This window comes from Limanda limanda, chromosome 16 (genome assembly GCF_963576545.1).
Source record: "Limanda limanda chromosome 16, fLimLim1.1, whole genome shotgun sequence".
Lineage (NCBI taxonomy): Eukaryota > Metazoa > Chordata > Actinopteri > Pleuronectiformes > Pleuronectidae > Limanda > Limanda limanda.
Genome location: NC_083651.1, coordinates 14,757,685 through 14,775,179, shown reverse-complemented (window position 1 = coordinate 14,775,179; position 17,495 = coordinate 14,757,685). Strand labels below are relative to the sequence as shown.

The 17,495-nt window shown below is 40.7% G+C and overlaps 1 protein-coding gene across 1 annotated transcript; it reads left to right on the top strand.

The window, feature by feature from the left end:
* The first annotated feature begins 585 nt into the window (after nt 1-585).
* On the top strand, nt 586-11,127 carry glra2 (glycine receptor, alpha 2). The gene is made up of 9 exons (XM_061088739.1): nt 586-671; nt 1,187-1,308; nt 3,835-3,902; nt 5,723-5,946; nt 7,418-7,500; nt 7,584-7,721; nt 7,824-8,038; nt 9,630-9,779; nt 10,846-11,127. The coding sequence occupies exons 1-9, from the start codon at nt 586-588 to the stop codon at nt 11,125-11,127; spliced, it is 1,368 nt and encodes a 455-aa protein (XP_060944722.1).
* Nucleotides 11,128-17,495: the final 6,368 nt, after the last annotated feature.

Sequence of the window (17,495 nt, the reverse complement as noted above, 5' to 3'; positions counted from 1 at the left end):
TATGTAAGGCAATTAAAGGACAGTGTTTAAATATGATTCTGTAAAATTTACTCCCTCGTTTTTTTTGGTCTTGAAAACCAACTCACGTCCACCACTTTTAAGCCTTGCGCCTGCGCGTACCGGAGACCGGGAGCTGTCTGAAGTGCTGAAATGAGAAAAGGCGTTCCTCTCCCATTCCTGAACACGGGGATGGTGAAGTCCACCTGCCAGAGGCTTCACTCCACCAGCACCAGCAGCACGCAACCAGCTGTGGATACGTCTCCACGGAGCCAGATCTCCTCCGGAATCCGACCCAGAGAGCTGCCATGAGGGGATGCGTTTTGGAGTTTCACTTCCCTCTCGACGTCTGACCAGGATGTTTCTTCTCCTCACCTCCGCCGCCAGAAATGGGTTTGCGGGAGTCCGAGAGTTTCGTGAAACTAAAGTATGAACCGTGGCCGCAGTGAGGAATGTCTCCTGTATCGTTGCTGTGTGACAAGAGAACACGCAGACGCCCACGACCTGGTCAGGAAGAAAGCGGTGCCCCTGTTTGGGATTATGTGTGTGACCAATGCAAACACATGGAAGAAATAGAAAAGTGAGCACATGGGGAAACCTCCAGGAATGAATCGCTCCTTCGTCAAGGTTTTGGTAGCTTTATTGACATACTTCATGGAGACAAACAACTTCAGGTAAGGGCATTTATTTACCAAGTTCATCGATGGAGGACTATTTTTTTATTTTTTTATTTTGACTTTTGATAATTTAGAGATTTTAGACGTTTAGAAGGGTTTGGTGGTTTTATCCAAGAAACAATATAAATGAAAGGATCGAGTTTGTAATTGCTTGATTGTCACTTTGAATTAGATTTACTTCAGTTCCCTTTTATTCCTAAATTTTTACCCCTAAATATTCAGCCAATGGTGAAATTTACGCACGGGAAGGGTGTCATTTTCTATTATCCTGCGGCGTCACAATATTATTCCTGTTATATCACCTTTATAAATTACAGCATGTTGTGTTGTCAGCGTGATCATCTTGCATGCATGTTGAAGGAGAAGCCCACGACGACGAATCTCATACAATTCATCTGCGCTTTTACGCATTTCCCACTCTCCATGTGTGCGCACACAAAGCTTTGATGACGGGTTTGGAGATCTGACATTTGTCATTTTTTCCCCGTGTGTGTGTGTGTGTGTGGTTTCAGAGTTGTGGATGCCAAGGAGTACGATTCCAGATCATCCTCCAACATGTCTCCATCAGACTTTCTGGACTCACTCATGGGTCGCACGTCCGGGTATGATGCACGAATACGACCGAATTTTAAAGGTGTGTTAATTATCATCTTTCTCCTCCCGAAAAAAATCCTCACACACCTCGTCACACCGAGTCTCGTCTTGTCCTCACCACAACCACCACCTTTATGTCCACATCTTTGGACATGTTTTTTTGCATCTCCATCCCCGTTAAATGTAACTGCAAACAAACCCAGACTGTGACATTTTCACTAATCTGGCTGTTATCTCTTGTGGAGATACTGTGCTGTCAGTCCTGTGATAAGAACAATCAATCACTCCAACTGCCAGTCACCAGACAGTCCTTGCTTTATTAGATCATGAACTAACCCTCATTATAAGATTGCATGCTTGTTTTTATTTGAAATTATATGTGATAGAATCCATATCTCCATTAGATGATAATTAAGAAGGAGGCAGGAGGGGTGGTCTTGCAGAGATCACAGTCTCAGACCGGTACTTGCAGACAGGGATGCCACCGTGACAGGCCAAATGATGGATGGAGCCCCCCCCCGTGGCACAGCTGCTGGCCACTGACTTCCTCTGATGTTGTCGCCGCTGCTGCGATGCTGGAGACAGACACAGCATTTGTCACTGGAACAGAGCGGAGAGAGGATAGGCTGGACCCCTGGGGAATCAGGACCATGCACTGCAGGCTGGGGATTCGTTGGGGGGCTTGGGGATCCCAGTATAGAGGAACCGTCCAGGATAGATTAGCAAGACTCAGATATTCATTGCCAAGATCTCCTCTCTCTGTCTGGGAGGAAGGGTACAAGCCTGCTGAATTGGACTCGAGATGTGAGGAGCACAGGCTGTTTAACACCAGTTGGCATTTTCAGAGGTGAAGTGTGAGCAACTGTTTCTCTGGGAGAAAAAGCACACAGGGATTAAAAGACCTAAAGCCTGCTGGTTAAATTCACATTCTCTCTGTAGTCTAGGATAAAGCTTCCTGTCTCATGCAAAATCTCCCTCCCCACAGCCTGAAAACAAACACTTTTTGCACGAGCCCGGACGATTTGTGTTGTGAACCTGCTAGTCACACTTTGATGAGTGCGTTGAACTGTTTTTCTGAAGGCTGACCTAGATTTCATTGCGGAGTTTGTCGAGAGGCTTGATTTTTTCCTGCTTCTGCTGTTAAATGCGGCCACCTGACAAAACAAAACCCAGGCAAATATTATTACCTAGTGTTTTGCAATATTGATGAAGAGAGGGGGGAAGGGAACTCCACTCGTCAGAATGAGAGAGAGAGAAGAAAAAGATTTGCTGTGACTTTAACTGGCAAAACCTGCCAACCCTCGCAAACAGATTCCAGCTCAGGCCACGGTGGAGTAAAAACGACACTACTCATTAGAGCATGATGGTTATTTTTACCCACAGAACTACTACATTATTGAGGGGCTGCAACTAATTATTATTTCTTTTGATTAACTGTCAATTATTGTATTGGGACAATTTTGATAAAATTATTGATAATTTATAATAACAAATGGGAGAGCTTTGTACAAAAAAAAGCAACCCACTGTGCAACATCTATATTGCCTTTTTTCTGACTGATGATCCAACAACCAAAAATAAAACTCAGCCAATATTCACATTTGATAACTAAACTGTTTCTCAGAGAGAGCATACCTCCGACAAGGTCCAATAGTCCCACTATTAAACAGCGTTTCAAATCACTAGATCTGCATTTGTATTTGGATCTCCACGAAACTACACACATTCATTTCTATCAATCCCCTTAATGTCTGATTTCTGAGATCCATTAATTATTCCTGATAAATCAAAACAAACGATGAGGAAAAAAAAAATGCTGCATCTGATTTTGTTCACAAACAAACCCAACATAACCTTCTTGGCGAAGGTAGGAACTAGTATCTCTTAATCGGCCATTAAAATAGCTACCAATTAATTTCCTGTTTGAAGACTATTCAATTATCGGGCCCATTGTTGCAGATCCGCATTACTTTGTGTGTGTTTCGTTTGTGTTCACGTATCCTCTGTTGAACTTATAAGAATAGGATACAAAAAAGATGTGTTTACAGTAGTTAACCACAAAAGATCACAACAAAAACAGATCCATGCGTCAGTATAAAGATAACAAGCCGGCTCTATGTGATATTATGTATGATCATATTCAGATTTAAAACCATCTATTTAGTCTCTAGAGCGAAATATCTTCTTTCATGTGATCTTTTCCTTCTGGTTGAACAAAGCATGCCACGTGTCCCCACTCACTCCTCGAGCTCCCATTTAATAAAAAAGTGAAAAGAGCTGCACATTGGTATTAACACGTGTTGAGATTCATGGTGCAACAACAGCTTTTAAACTAAAGGACCCCACTTCTCCAAAACCATGCAGTTGTCCTCGATGATATCTTCTTTATTTTATTCCCCTTATCATGTCATTGTCATTCCATTTCACAGGTTCCCCTGTAAACGTTACATGCAATATTTTTATCAACAGCTTGGGCTCTGTCACAGAGACAACCATGGTGAGTTCCTCTGGCTTTCTGTGTGATTTCTGCCCTGTACGACGTGTCATGGTGTTATCTATCCCTCAGGTCCACCCGTTAATGTTACCTGCAACATATTTATCAACAGCTTTGGTTCTATAGCAGAAACTACTATGGTGAGTTGAGCGTTGTGCTTGGACTTGTTCTTACGCTGTGATCCGTGCTCTGGAGTTAAGAATGATTTATCCTGTGTTTTCTTTTTTTTTAAACCGACCGGAGCAACTTTATGTATTTATTTTTTACATTTTTATGTCTTCCCATTCATTCAGAGACTTTGTTTTTTGCCCTGAAGGAGTTTATTGGCGGATCCATGAGTGCACACAGACCAGATCATAAACCAATGGTTCTCAAATGGTGGGTTGCATCAGAAAATTGGTTGGCACGGCCACTTTGAGTGGGTCGCTGACTTGTGTGTGAAAGAAAAAAAAGTGTCAGAAAGAAGTCACACTTTAGTGCTTTTATTTTGAAGGACTTAGGACTTGGTAGCCTATTGCAGCTCTCGTGACGGCAGCTTATCAGAAGTGAACACCAAGGCAATGAGATGTAAACATGGTAAAAACGAAAATACACTGACTATATTAAATCCAGGTTTCCTCATATTGATGACAGAGAGGGACCAAAACAAAAGTTTCACAGTTTCAAGTTAAGAGGTTCTGAAAAGCCACTGAAAGCATCGTTTATATGTAGATAAATTTGTGTGGTTCAAAGATTTGGGTCACGATTTAATGACTCAGTGAAAATGTGGGTCCTGAGGCTCAACTAATTGAGAAATACTGGCTAACCAAGTATATCAGTCCTATTTGTTTTTATAATTCATTCAACAACTAGAAATTCACTTTAAGTGCAGCCAGTAAGCGGGAGTGAGGGTGGGGGGGGCGCATCTATAATGGGTTAGGGCATCAAACTGTTAAGGGGCTAAGAACATAAAACCTCTGCATTGAAACTCATCACGATCAAATGATTCATAATGAGTGATTACAACAGTTTAGATGGTGAATGGAGGATGTTATTTTCTGCTCACGAGGTTGCCAGGGAATTACACGGCTTTGGAGACACATGCAAATAATCTATCTGGAACCGCCAATATGCTGATGAAATGTCAAACAACATAAGGGCCTCTCATCATCGTGACATATCAATTACTCTGATCCTCGTGTCATTCAGACCGCTACTAACTGCGCTGTCAGTTTTCCTCATCAGCGTCTTACAAATGCATCATTTAGCTCCTTTAAATGCTCATCAGATTAATTATGATTGGTACGAGAAGTTATCATGAGGTCACTGTTTTAGAGATGATCGTCAAACTGGTTAAGTAAACATACTAAGTGTAGAACTGATATACTGATGATATAGAGTTGATGTGCAATTAAATTTCTTTTTTTTTCTCATTATCCATTTTATTATTTATCACATGTTCTTATTGATGTTGTTTTTGAAAATGCTCTGTATCATCACAACAGTTGTAAATGTGTTCATGTGACAAAGTGTTTGTAAGATATATTTCCTGAAGTGATAGTGAAATAGTACTAGCTGAAAAATATACTTTAATCAGGACCATTGTAGTGTTTTTTATATCATATTGTTTCAAAAATCAAGTTGCACAAAGTACAAATTCTTCCAAATTGTACTCAGGTACAGGTCTTGTATAAGTAGTTACATTTCAACCAACCGAGAAAATACATAAAATCAATAAGTTATTTACCTTTTCATAATTGATGTAGTTGCTTACTTGTTCTATTAACTTATTAAAATGCCATGATAATTGCATTGTGTGTATTCGAATAATCATGATGATGTGGGTTTAACAACCTCATCAAAAGGAGCATGATGAATTAAAATAAACTGACACTGATGAGTACTGCTCATTACCAGAATGCTTTCATGACCTTCGATGGCTGCACTGCAAAACATGCAAAGCTACTCTTCATGTCCACAGGATTACAGGGTGAACATCTTCTTGCGGCAGAAGTGGAATGACCCTCGGCTGGCGTACAGCAAATACCCGGACTCCTCCCTTGACCTGGACCCGTCCATGTTGGACTCCATATGGAAGCCCGACCTCTTCTTTGCCAACGAGAAAGGAGCCAACTTCCACGACGTCACCACCGACAACAAGCTGCTGCGGATCTTCAAGGATGGGACGGTCCTCTACAGCATCAGGTGAAGTGCCCGACATGTTGTCAATTTAAAATGCCACAAGAATTAAAGACAGAGGGATATTTTAATTGATTAACATATGCAGGAATATTTTCTAGTTTTCTAGCTTTTGGAGATATTTAAAGATCTCTGATTGAAATTGTCACGACATTCTCTAGACCAAGTAATAAACCAATAATAAAGAATATAGTCATCTTCTGTAATCCTACTTTACACCATCTGGTCTTGTAGGAGGCTACAGTAAAGGAGGATGAGAATCAGCGCTGGGCGAAAGATGAAAATGTAGAGAAGCCAAATCTGTGATGCATATGATCACCTCAGGACATGTTCACTCATTACTTTTCCTCTCCAACATCAAAGAGTGTAAATCTAAAGTGTACACTTTAAAATGGATTCTATTGCATCAAGATCCCTCTTTGAAATGACAATGCTTGTGAAATGTAGATTTTTTTCAATAAAGGAATGCTGATTGCAAGATGGCAAGATCATCTCAGGGGCCTTGTTGAGAATCAAAAGCAGAAATTGAACCAAAAAACCACTTCCTTCGACATGTTGGTCTCTCCGCCCCGGAATATTATAAATCGTTGTGGATAAACGCGTGAAAGGTGCCACCAGCTCATGATGGAGAACATCTCAAAGGCCTGTCAGCTCGAGCGCTGAGCAAAACTCAGTACAAGATATGAAAATATGTTTCATTTCATTTCAATACAACTCCTATCGCGCAGAGGATTCAATATTCTCTGGAACGAAGCGATCGATTCAGAGTCCATTTGGAGAGCAGCTCGAGGCAGAAGTGGAGCGCAGGTGTGGAGGCAGAGTGGGTCAGCGGGGGGGATGAGCGGCGGTTAGACACTCTCTATCTATGAGAGAGATGACACGGCGGCGGAGGAGACATTCGGACCACGATGTATCACAGAGACAATAAGTTGCAGTAATGAAAGTGTGATGGAACCTGCTGAAGGGAATCCTGCACCATGTGTCAGAGGCCTTCACACGGGAGAAAGAAGAGCACCATCCAGAGATATTAAAAAACAATGCACCAACCTTTAATTCGATTTTTGAGGCCAATTATTATAAGTTAAAGACATTATATGTAAAAACATCTAAACCTGTGTTTCATCTATATTTTTTTTTAATTGTTGAATTAACTTTATTAAATTGCTTAAATTGATACCATCAAATGCACTAAGTTTGTTCAGGTTAAAATTAGTAAGTTAACTAAATGTATATCTTTCTTTCTTTCCCATACGCACCAGCATAAGCATTAGCTACTCCTGCTGGGGTCAACTACACACACAGTCATACACATAAAGCAGTGGTGGGGAAGACAATTGTTTAGATTAAATACCCCTAGTGGCTGAAGTTACATACTGTACGAATTAAATAACATAATTAAAGATGCAAATAACATATGTTTATTATAACGCTGCCATCAGTTCTCTTTATCTAACTCAAACAATGTCTCACATCCCAGGTTGACTCTCATCCTCTCCTGCCCGATGGATCTGAAGAACTTCCCGATGGACGTCCAAACTTGTACGATGCAGCTGGAAAGTTGTAAGGACCAACTTTGTCGCTGCAACATGAAAATCAGCTGATGTTTCCTAAATATTAATTCAGTCGCTGGTCTCTGTCTCTAGTTGGCTACACCATGAACGACCTGGTGTTCGAGTGGGAGGCGGACGGTGCAGTGCAGGTGTCAGTGGGGCTCACCCTGCCTCAGTTCATTATGAGGGAGGAGCAGGAGCTGGGCTACTGCACCAAACACTACAACACTGGTCAGAGGCAGTCACACACACACAAATTGTCAATGTTATTAAAATCTATGGTTCACATTTCCGTACAGCTGACTGTTCTCCCGTGTCTGAACTGTTTTACAGGTAAATTCACCTGTATCGAAGTGAAATTCCACCTGGAGCGTCAGATGGGCTACTACCTGATCCAGATGTACATCCCCTCTCTCCTGATCGTCATCCTCTCCTGGGTGTCCTTCTGGATCAACATGGACGCTGCTCCTGCCCGAGTGGCCCTGGGCATCACCACTGTGCTTACCATGACAACCCAAAGCTCCGGCTCCAGAGCTTCTCTTCCAAAGGTGAAATGGTTTTTATATTCTTCACGGCAACTGGTAAATTCACAGCAGGTCTAATACAAGTCTACACGTCCATTACTTTGAATGCACATAAAAGCCTCTAATGGTAAAAGGTTCTATAACTAGACTGACATAATTGCATTTATCCCAGTAAGTACTTTTAAATTATATTTACTATATTGTTATATAGATCAAGTTTGGTCACTAGGATGTTCAGACATTGATTTATTACTTGCATGAACATGTTTAAATGCTTAATGTTCATTCTAAACCATTGCAAGTCCCAAAATTGTCATTAAACTCATTACAGAGGGATTTGTAATATATGTTGCTATAGGAATCTAAAAGACCTGAATGTACTTTGAAAGCAAGTGTAACTAGAATGTCAATCAGTCAGTCAGTAGATCTCTGCATATAATTACAAAATAAAGATTAAAGCATATAAAAGAAAAAAAAGGTATTCGTATAGCCCAAATGATGATTTATTTATCATATGACATAGTTGAAGAAAGTGAAAAAAAACAACTGATCCATATCCGCACCAAAATTAGGTTTTATATGAAGCAATGACCCAAGCAGCTTTATTTTGGAGTTGTGTTGGATAGAGGACAATTAATAAATAGGGTTAGTATAAAGACAAACAAGACGACCAAAACTGATCTGTTGACTGATTGAATTACTTCACATAGGACACAGTTTTATCTCATTCACTGTCTGTGAGGATAAAAACACCTCAACTGGGTATCTCTTCCAACCTGACTTGTGCTGTTCACAGCATTCAATTTTCATTCATTTCATTCATTCATTTCTGTCACACCGTGAAGCTGCTTTCATCTTAAAGAATATATACATTACCAACAGCAGCAGCGGTGTGTGTTCACTCATTTTCAATCTGGTTAAATTACCATGCACATATTTCTTGAAGGGTCCTACAGGCACCGAGAGGCCGATCTTGATGATCAGACGCTCTCTCCGCTTCAGTCTGCAGATGTGCACTCAGGAGGCCTCGGCCCCGACAGAGATTCTCACATAATAGACACATGTACGCTGATAAATATTTAAAGAGCATCCTCTGAGCGGCTCGACTCAAGAAAGACAATAACTGCCGTAAAAAGCACCTGAAAACGCTGAGTTGTTTGCTCCACATGCTAATCAACCAACATGGAGATGTGAGGTCGCACTGAGGAGAAATTGCCGCTTTCATCTTCATCCTCAAGTCCTCGAAAGAAACAGATTAAAATCAAGGAACCAACTCTTATTGCCGTTCTCTTTGTATTGGTAATTAAAGCAGTAATTACTTCCTGCTGTTTATGTCCATGGACTCACTGATATTACTGGCAGCTCACTTGTTAGCAAACACCCTCTCTAATTACAGGCGTGCAGAAGTCACAGCTGACTGATATAATGAGCAACATAAGGAGGGGGGAAGAAATAAGCATCATTGAATAGATCTAATAGGGGTAGGATTTAAATTAAGAGAAAAACTGCAAATAGAAATCAATAAAGATTCCAAGTCAAATCAAATTCCTTGAATTGGAGGTTGTTGTTGTTACCTTGGACGATCTAACAAAGGAAAATCTGTTGTCTCCCGCAGGTTTCTTACGTGAAAGCCATCGATATCTGGATGGCTGTGTGTCTGCTCTTTGTATTTGCTGCATTGCTGGAATATGCCGGGGTTAATTTTGTCTCCAGGCAACAGAAGGAGTTCCTTCGGCTGAGGCGAAGACAAAGGAGGAATCAAAAGGTAGTTTTTGAGGTCAAAGTCTTTAAAGGAGATCTCTGTGGTTTTTCAAACTATTATAATCACAATTTAGGTGTTGATGGTACTGCTGAACACTATTTAATGGTCATCTATTGTATGGATTGTCCCTAAATTTGACCATTGATTAAGGGACATGAGTTCAGAATGGATTACAATAATATCGGTTAAGTGACAACAGGGGGAATCTGTTTGACTGATGTATATTTAGAACTCTGTTGATCCTCTGACAAACACAATTGACTGTACATAAAGATGGACGACATGACACCTCCCGTAAAGTGAAGCCAAAATGTTTCAATCACCCCCTGTTGGCTGACTGCAGTACAGGTCATAAACCCTGCCTTCAATTGTGTGTAAGCTCGTTTTTTGTTTTTTTTTAGTTATTTCATGCTACAAAATAAATCAAGCATTAGCGGAGACTCACTCGCAATCAGACGAGCATGCGTATCATCGTGACCTCGTTGTCACAGCTCCACCTTGTGATTGCTACTGCTCAGAGTCCAGCTCTTCCTATCCAGGATATTTTGGCTTCATTTCTGGATAGTGGGAGTGACTGGAAATGCATCTTTATAGTAAACTGTCTATGACTAAAATCATCATCAGTTTGGTATATCATTAAAAAAACACAGCATTACTAATTCACATCAGCCTACTTATCGTTATCATGTTGTAAGAGCTTCTAACATGGCTGTAGATTGAGATATTTGAAACTGATTAACATGAATATAATTTGAATGAATTAAAGTTAATTAGTTAAGTAGTCATTCTAAGTGCATGATGTTATCTTTTTTTTCTTTTCGTATTTGCATATATCAGATGATTAATGTCGATGTATATTCAGTGAACCACAGCAGCTCAGGAAGCAGAGCAGGTTGTTGATCCTCACTCTTGTCCTGAACTGACCCTGAGTGAATGGTGGAATGAGATGCTAACTGGAAGCAGATTGAAATGCTCAATATACGTGTGACCCATTTACCGTTAAGAAGTAAAGCATACATTTTGTGCTAGTTTGTTCACTCTGTCCACATGTGCTTGTGGTTTTTTTCAGGATGAGGACATGCGTGAGGGCCGCTTTAATTTCGCTGGCTACAACATGAGCCAGTGTCTGCCAACAAAGGACGGCTCAGCTGTTAAGAATGTCGCTCCGGCCCCGAACCCCCAACCGCCCGTCCCGAAGGACATAGACACCATAAGGAAGAAGTTTGTGGACAGAGCCAAGAGGATAGACACGATCTCCAGGGCCGCGTTTCCTCTGGCCTTCCTCATCTTCAACGTCTTCTACTGGGTCACCTACAAGATCATCAGATATGAGGGCATCGACAAGAAGTAAAGACTTCACCCTCTGTGACAAACCAAGTTTATATTCGGGTTTCTCAGATTGAGAAATGCTCGTGAGCACAGCGAGATGAGAGGACAGACTGTGGTGTTGATGTTGGTGTTCTTTCAGGGATAATGTATAACGTTTCTTGCATCCTACAGTAGGTGTTATGATGACGTGAGGAGCTTTTGAGACACAGATGCTGTTTTGTTGTACTGCTGCATATTTCTTAAAGAATCTGGGGAAATGGTTTTGACTCAAGGCTCAGTAACATGCTGAAGAAAGTGGACCAATCGTTTTTTGAATCGGCCTCGGCTTCTGTACAAACAAGGGAAGAAACATTCCAAAAACGGGGTCTTTCTTATCGAGGATGTTTGAGACTGTTTTATAGGGTATCAGTGTCGCAGCACTTCCTCTTGGGTTTAAACGAACTACAGCAGCAAAATGAAACATACAGGTAGGAAGCACGAGCACATCTTTCAAAAATCCTAGGCAGCAGTGCATGTCTCGGGCATGAGCGTGACAAAGCAGATGAAAATCTGGAATCTAATCCTGCATTTTTATACCGGAGGCCTTAGATATCAAAAGGACTTGGTGAGATGAACCAATATGTTTCTCTATTTTTTCAGTGATCTGTCAGAGCCGAATGCTCCGGTTACGCTTTTCTACCTGTGGCCAGACATTGAAAGCAACTTTTTTGTTGTTTCCTTTTATCTCTAAATGTTATTATAAATCATATCCACGGACAAATGATGTCACCCAGAACTAGTGAGAGTTCATTCATTGATTTTCCTTCTCACACCAACGTTTAGTGTCATACAGGCTGGGTTCATGCGGTATGATTGGCGAATATGTGCGCCTACAAACTGTGAACATGCACTGAATTCCTGAATATCGTCATACGCCCACTTCCATATCAAGTCATTTATATTCCAGGTAAATACTCCAGGTATCCTTAGGTATGGTTTTAGAGTTTGAGACTATGTTTTTTGTAGATTTAGAGCCTGATGAAATATTTATTGTAATGGGAGAAAGGTTATGTTTACATATAGATCTAAATATATATATATATATATATAAAGCTTTCTGTATTCTTCTTCAGCCTCTGTGGACAGTTTCCCTTCACTTGGTGTGTTTGTTGCCGGGATGTGACGTATGTTTGTGGCAGGACTCGACAGTGAAGAACAAATCTGCATTAACACTCATGGTTCTGGAGCAGCTAATGGTCCTCGCACTCCTGATATACTGTGGCGAAGAACTCCTTTCTTTGAATGCTTTTCCTGGAGAAAAAAAAAGGTTATCCACTGGCCTGTATCAATAAAGTTGACTGTGCACCATATTTACTTTACCTTCCACCTCTCCTGTCCTTTTTGTCTCTCTGCGCCCAACCAGGCCCATAAGTCAGGGTGATGACACATGCCAAAGAGCAACGCGAGGCCTGGGGTGACGCAGATATGATCTGACAGTGGGTTTCCATTAATGCATGATAATGTATTTCACACTGTTGTATAGAGACTCCATCGGTTGGGAGTAGGGGACCATGTTGAGTACAGGCCTGGCGAAAGGACGATAGTAGTAAATATATACACAGGCTGATAGAGATCATTCTTAAACTTGTTGTTGTTGCACGTGAGCGCACACAAACCCAAATATATCACAGAGACAGAGATGAATATCCTGTTATGACATTATCCGAGCAATAACGCTGTTCATTACTGAGCCGCGTGAAGCCAGGATCCATCAACCTTTATTTGTTCTAAAGACAAATGCGTAGCCGGTGGTGGGCTTATTGAGACGGCTGCATGAATAATCCAAGAGCTTTTTTTAAATGCACAAAACACAGGGATTATAACCTAATCAATAATACTAATCCTCGCATGGAAATACCATCCATTTCTTCAACACAGCCTCACACCACGAGCCATTTATGTGGCTGCTTTGATATAATATATATATATAATATAGTCTATATCTGCAATCAAATTGAGAATGAGGGCTTATGAGAAGAACATTATTTGCGGCTTATAATGGTGTTTAATAGGGAAACAACTTTCCCCTCATTCATTAAGGTTTGGGGGAGGCTGCTTTGAAAGGACTGAGAGAGAGGCAAGAAATCAGGGTTGCCATAGCAACTGCACAGCAATTGATAGGACCACTGTGACTGGAAAAGGGGGACATTAATGAAGTAAAGAGCAGTGGTGTCTGATTTTGCCATTTTGAAAACAAATACGTATTAAAAACCTAATTTCCGTTTTTTGAATAATGAAAGCAGCAGCTTTGCGGTATATTCTGTAGGTTATATTCAGATGTTTCTATGTGTGTTTTTGAAGAGCTCAATCTAGCTTAGTGAGAACAAAGTTATTATGAATTCACACGCTCCTTATTTTTTTTATTGTATTGAATTACTTACTTTGTTAATTAAAGTCTTTCTGATGTCTGAGAGAGAGGCAAGATTATGTAAGATTAATCTTCTTTCTGCTCCTTTTCATTCAGGATTTGAGCTTTTGTGTTTGCTTTTAAATTGTTTGGTTTGGTAGATGAATGAAATAAACTTGTGAATAAAATAAAACTATAGCCAGCTGTTTGGACCTAAGGGAATCTAAATGCCCTTGATTTCCTGTAGAAGCTACTAAATTGCGATTTTGGCCATGTATTCGTACACATACCAGGAATATGACCCAGAAATAGAACAATAAACCATAAAGAACAAGGTGAAAAAAGCAGCGCAAGATTAAGCAAACATTTAACTACTAAGTAGGAAAAGAAATATAACGAGGTGAACGGAGCCGTCAGCATTCCTGTGGATCTGTGGAGCTACTAACTGAGCTGCTGCTGCTCATGTTCCTGTTAATGTGTGACTGGGAGCTGGTGAATCCCTTCATCACATGTGTGTGTGTGTGTGAGTGTTTGTTTGTGTGTGTGTGTTGGCTGTAATATATCTAGTGTGTGTGTGTGGTGCAGAGGTTCAGGTGTCAACACTGATTCTTAATGAAGGTCTGGTTTGAACCCTGTTGACACTGAGGCTGTTCACTTAGTGTGAAACTGAATAAGTTACTCGCTCTCCCTCTCTCTTTAACAAACAGATATTTTCTATGGACACATTTATATTGTTATTTATTGTTCAACTTCCCTCAGTCTTGTTTCTCATCTGCTCAGGATAAAGATTCATTGAAAGCCACAAACACGTAGTGATCTTTACCAGCTCCTCGTTAGTATAGTGGATAGTATCCCCGCCTGTCACGCGGGAGACCGGGGTTCAATTCCCCGACGGGGAGAAGTCACTTTTACCTGGAGGCGACGAAGGACACCAGGGTCGCGGACCGGCGTCCTCGTCCGGCTGAGGAGACGTGTGAACCGGCTCCACTACCAAGCCTCCTCTGGCTCATGTTCAGTCTCTGGATAACAAGCTGGACGGACTCCGGAGCAAGATGGCTTCTCAACGGGACATTGAGTTTTGTAGGGTGATGGTTTTCACTGAGACTTGGCTCGACCCCTCGATCCCGGACTCCGCCATGGTTCCCTTTTCTTGCTTGTATTATTCTGAGCATTGCTATAAGAGAGCCTGTGACACAAGCATTTCATTGCCAGCGACTGCTTCATGTTGTTGTGTAATTGACAATAAACTCTTGAAACTTGATACTTGAAACAGCCTGTTAACTCTTAGCGCCCCCTGTTGTCTATTAGGGTATTACATGTGTGGCAAAGTTCTCTCTGCCTATAGAGATTAATTATAACAAAATTGGTATGGATTCCATATAACAATGGGTTCTAATGGGATAGTGTTGGAAAATATAATATGATAATATAATACAAATGTGCTGTGAGTCTTTATATTCTAAATGAAACGTGTTACAAATGTAACCAGAATTGCTCAACCCTGGAAAGTACCAACTATAAAATACAACTTCTAAAATTTCTAGGACTGCAAATCAGCACTGGGCGGGCCTGAGCACATGCATTTTGAAGCTTTGCATGTATTTCCCCCGAAAAAAATTAATAATGACTGAGGAAAGATTGACACATCGAGCTGTTCAGGCTTGGACTCTGAACATGACACAGAAGTTTGGTGGTGATAGGACAATGCACACTTGAGTTATGACAACTTGTCACCTTTGAAACTACAGAAACTAGTTTCATTAATTTAACTTAGGGTACGATTTGATTTCCATGTAACTCATGAGGATTTTCTCACCACAGCATTGCATCATGGGAGCTCTCGGCATACATAATTATGTTTACATTGCAACAATATGAAGTCTGCACCCTGTGCATTAGATTGTAGATATAGTCAATGCCCTACTGCTCTGCTCGGTTTGACCCACTGACTTCCAGGGTCCAGAGGAGACGAAACCCACTGACCCCAAATCAATAAGAGTCAACTGCAGTCAGTGACCAGACCAGCGCTCATCATACCTCATCAATACAAACATGGCTGAGCTGCCGCAGCCACCTCAGTGGTTCACCTAACTCATTATTAGTGAAGGGCTGGGATTCAACTGTAAACAAAAGGGTCAAACAATTTAGACTACATTTTACAAAATTATTTTGAATATATAAATAAATAACTTTTTGGTGAAATATTTATTTAATAATAATACTTACAAACCAGTCAATAAACATGTTTTTAGCATCAGTTCAGCAAGTTGCTATCTCGAATATTATCCAAAGCTTTTCAATGAATATAAAATGTTTATATGGTCAATAATCGAGGACTGGGACTTAAATCGTTTTATCATTGATGTAAATCTCACGTCTGAGCGTCCATTTCCACTAGGAACAGCAACAAAAATGGATGGAGAATTAATCTAAACAAAAATTAAATATTTATGGAAGGTCATATATACAATGAAATAATAAAACATTGAGATTAATCGAATTTTGGAAGCTACCTTCATGAGAAATTTCAACTTACTTTTGTAATAATGTTCTCTCATATATTACTAATAATTATTTTCATGGGCTTCCAAACAAGTGAGAGTTGATGACTGGCCTCAACAAACATGTTCAAAAATGGCAGAAATCTACACAATGTGAATTTATCTGGGACTCATATTAAAATGCTGCATGAGGTGTAATTCTCTTCATGTCTGAGAAGTTTTCTACCATTATCAATCTGCCACATCTTCATTCCCCATCAAGATGAGTGGACTTCAGCGAAGAAACCCTGCAGCATACCTCCAACACTCAGAGTTAATAGAACTTCACAGGCAGTAACAGAGGACAAAACCTATATTTGAGTCTGTGCAGCAGTCCGAGGTTCTCAGAAAACACCAATACAGATGACTTTTTTTCCTTCTTGCGTGTGATCCACTTCGCCACTGGGCATTTACTGGTGTTATTTACTGTAGAGGATTCACAATTCTCCTTTGTCGCCCACAGTGACATAGGTGTGTGAGTGAGGAGGGTTTTTTATCTGTGTGAGAGGCTGTAAAGGAGGAAAAAAGGTGTTTATGTGTGGATTGAGTTGTCTGAATAGAACAGCAAAAGCTAACTGAGCTGCAAAGTGGATATTTATTTTCATCCGAAGAAAACAGAAAATATTTATTTATTGAACAGTGTTTCAGCAGAATACATATCATAAAAACGTGTAGAAATAACTCCAGGAAATTGAGGACTTTGAAGTAATTACGTCATATCTAGGTTTAAGGGGAGTCCGGTGGCAGTGAGTTGAGTGGAAGTGGTTGTGTGCAATGAAGCAAAGATATTAAAAGGTGTAAAAGAGTGGGAGTGGAACTCTCCCCAGAATGAGTGAGTGACTAACACACACACGCACACGCATTCAAACACACTGTTGGAACAGTTCCTGGAACAAACAAAATGCACATTCGTTCATCAGCCCTTCTGGTAGATGAGAAAAAAAACTCATCCATTTAAGCAAACACTGCTGGTCAAGCTGCCACAGACTCTATGTATCCAGCAAAGACTTTAAAGTGGGATTTGATGTTTGCTTGGATGAAAGTCATTGAACAACACTGACGGCAGGAGAGAAACAGCCTCCACAGACTGTTTTCCTTTCCATCGTTTCATCGAAAAATAGAGGAGGCCATGAGATGAAATACCACTTAACTCTTTTAGTAGCCTGTAGCCAGTCAGGGCGAACTATATAACCCCTTTCATCTGTTGTTTTTATTCATAACACAAATTGTTTCTCACCCACAGATGAAAGTGTCCGTCGCCCTGTACTGAAAACCAGGGTCTGAGGGGACATGAGCAGAGGAGTAAGCTGATCAGAGTTACTATTGCATCAGTATCCGATTAAAGCTGTGAGACCCAGGAGGTGATCCAATAGAAATAGGCAGGGGCTCAATACAGCGACAGACACTCAAAAGATATGAACCCCCCCCCCCCCCCCCCCCCCCCCGGGGCTGTCTGAGAGAGCA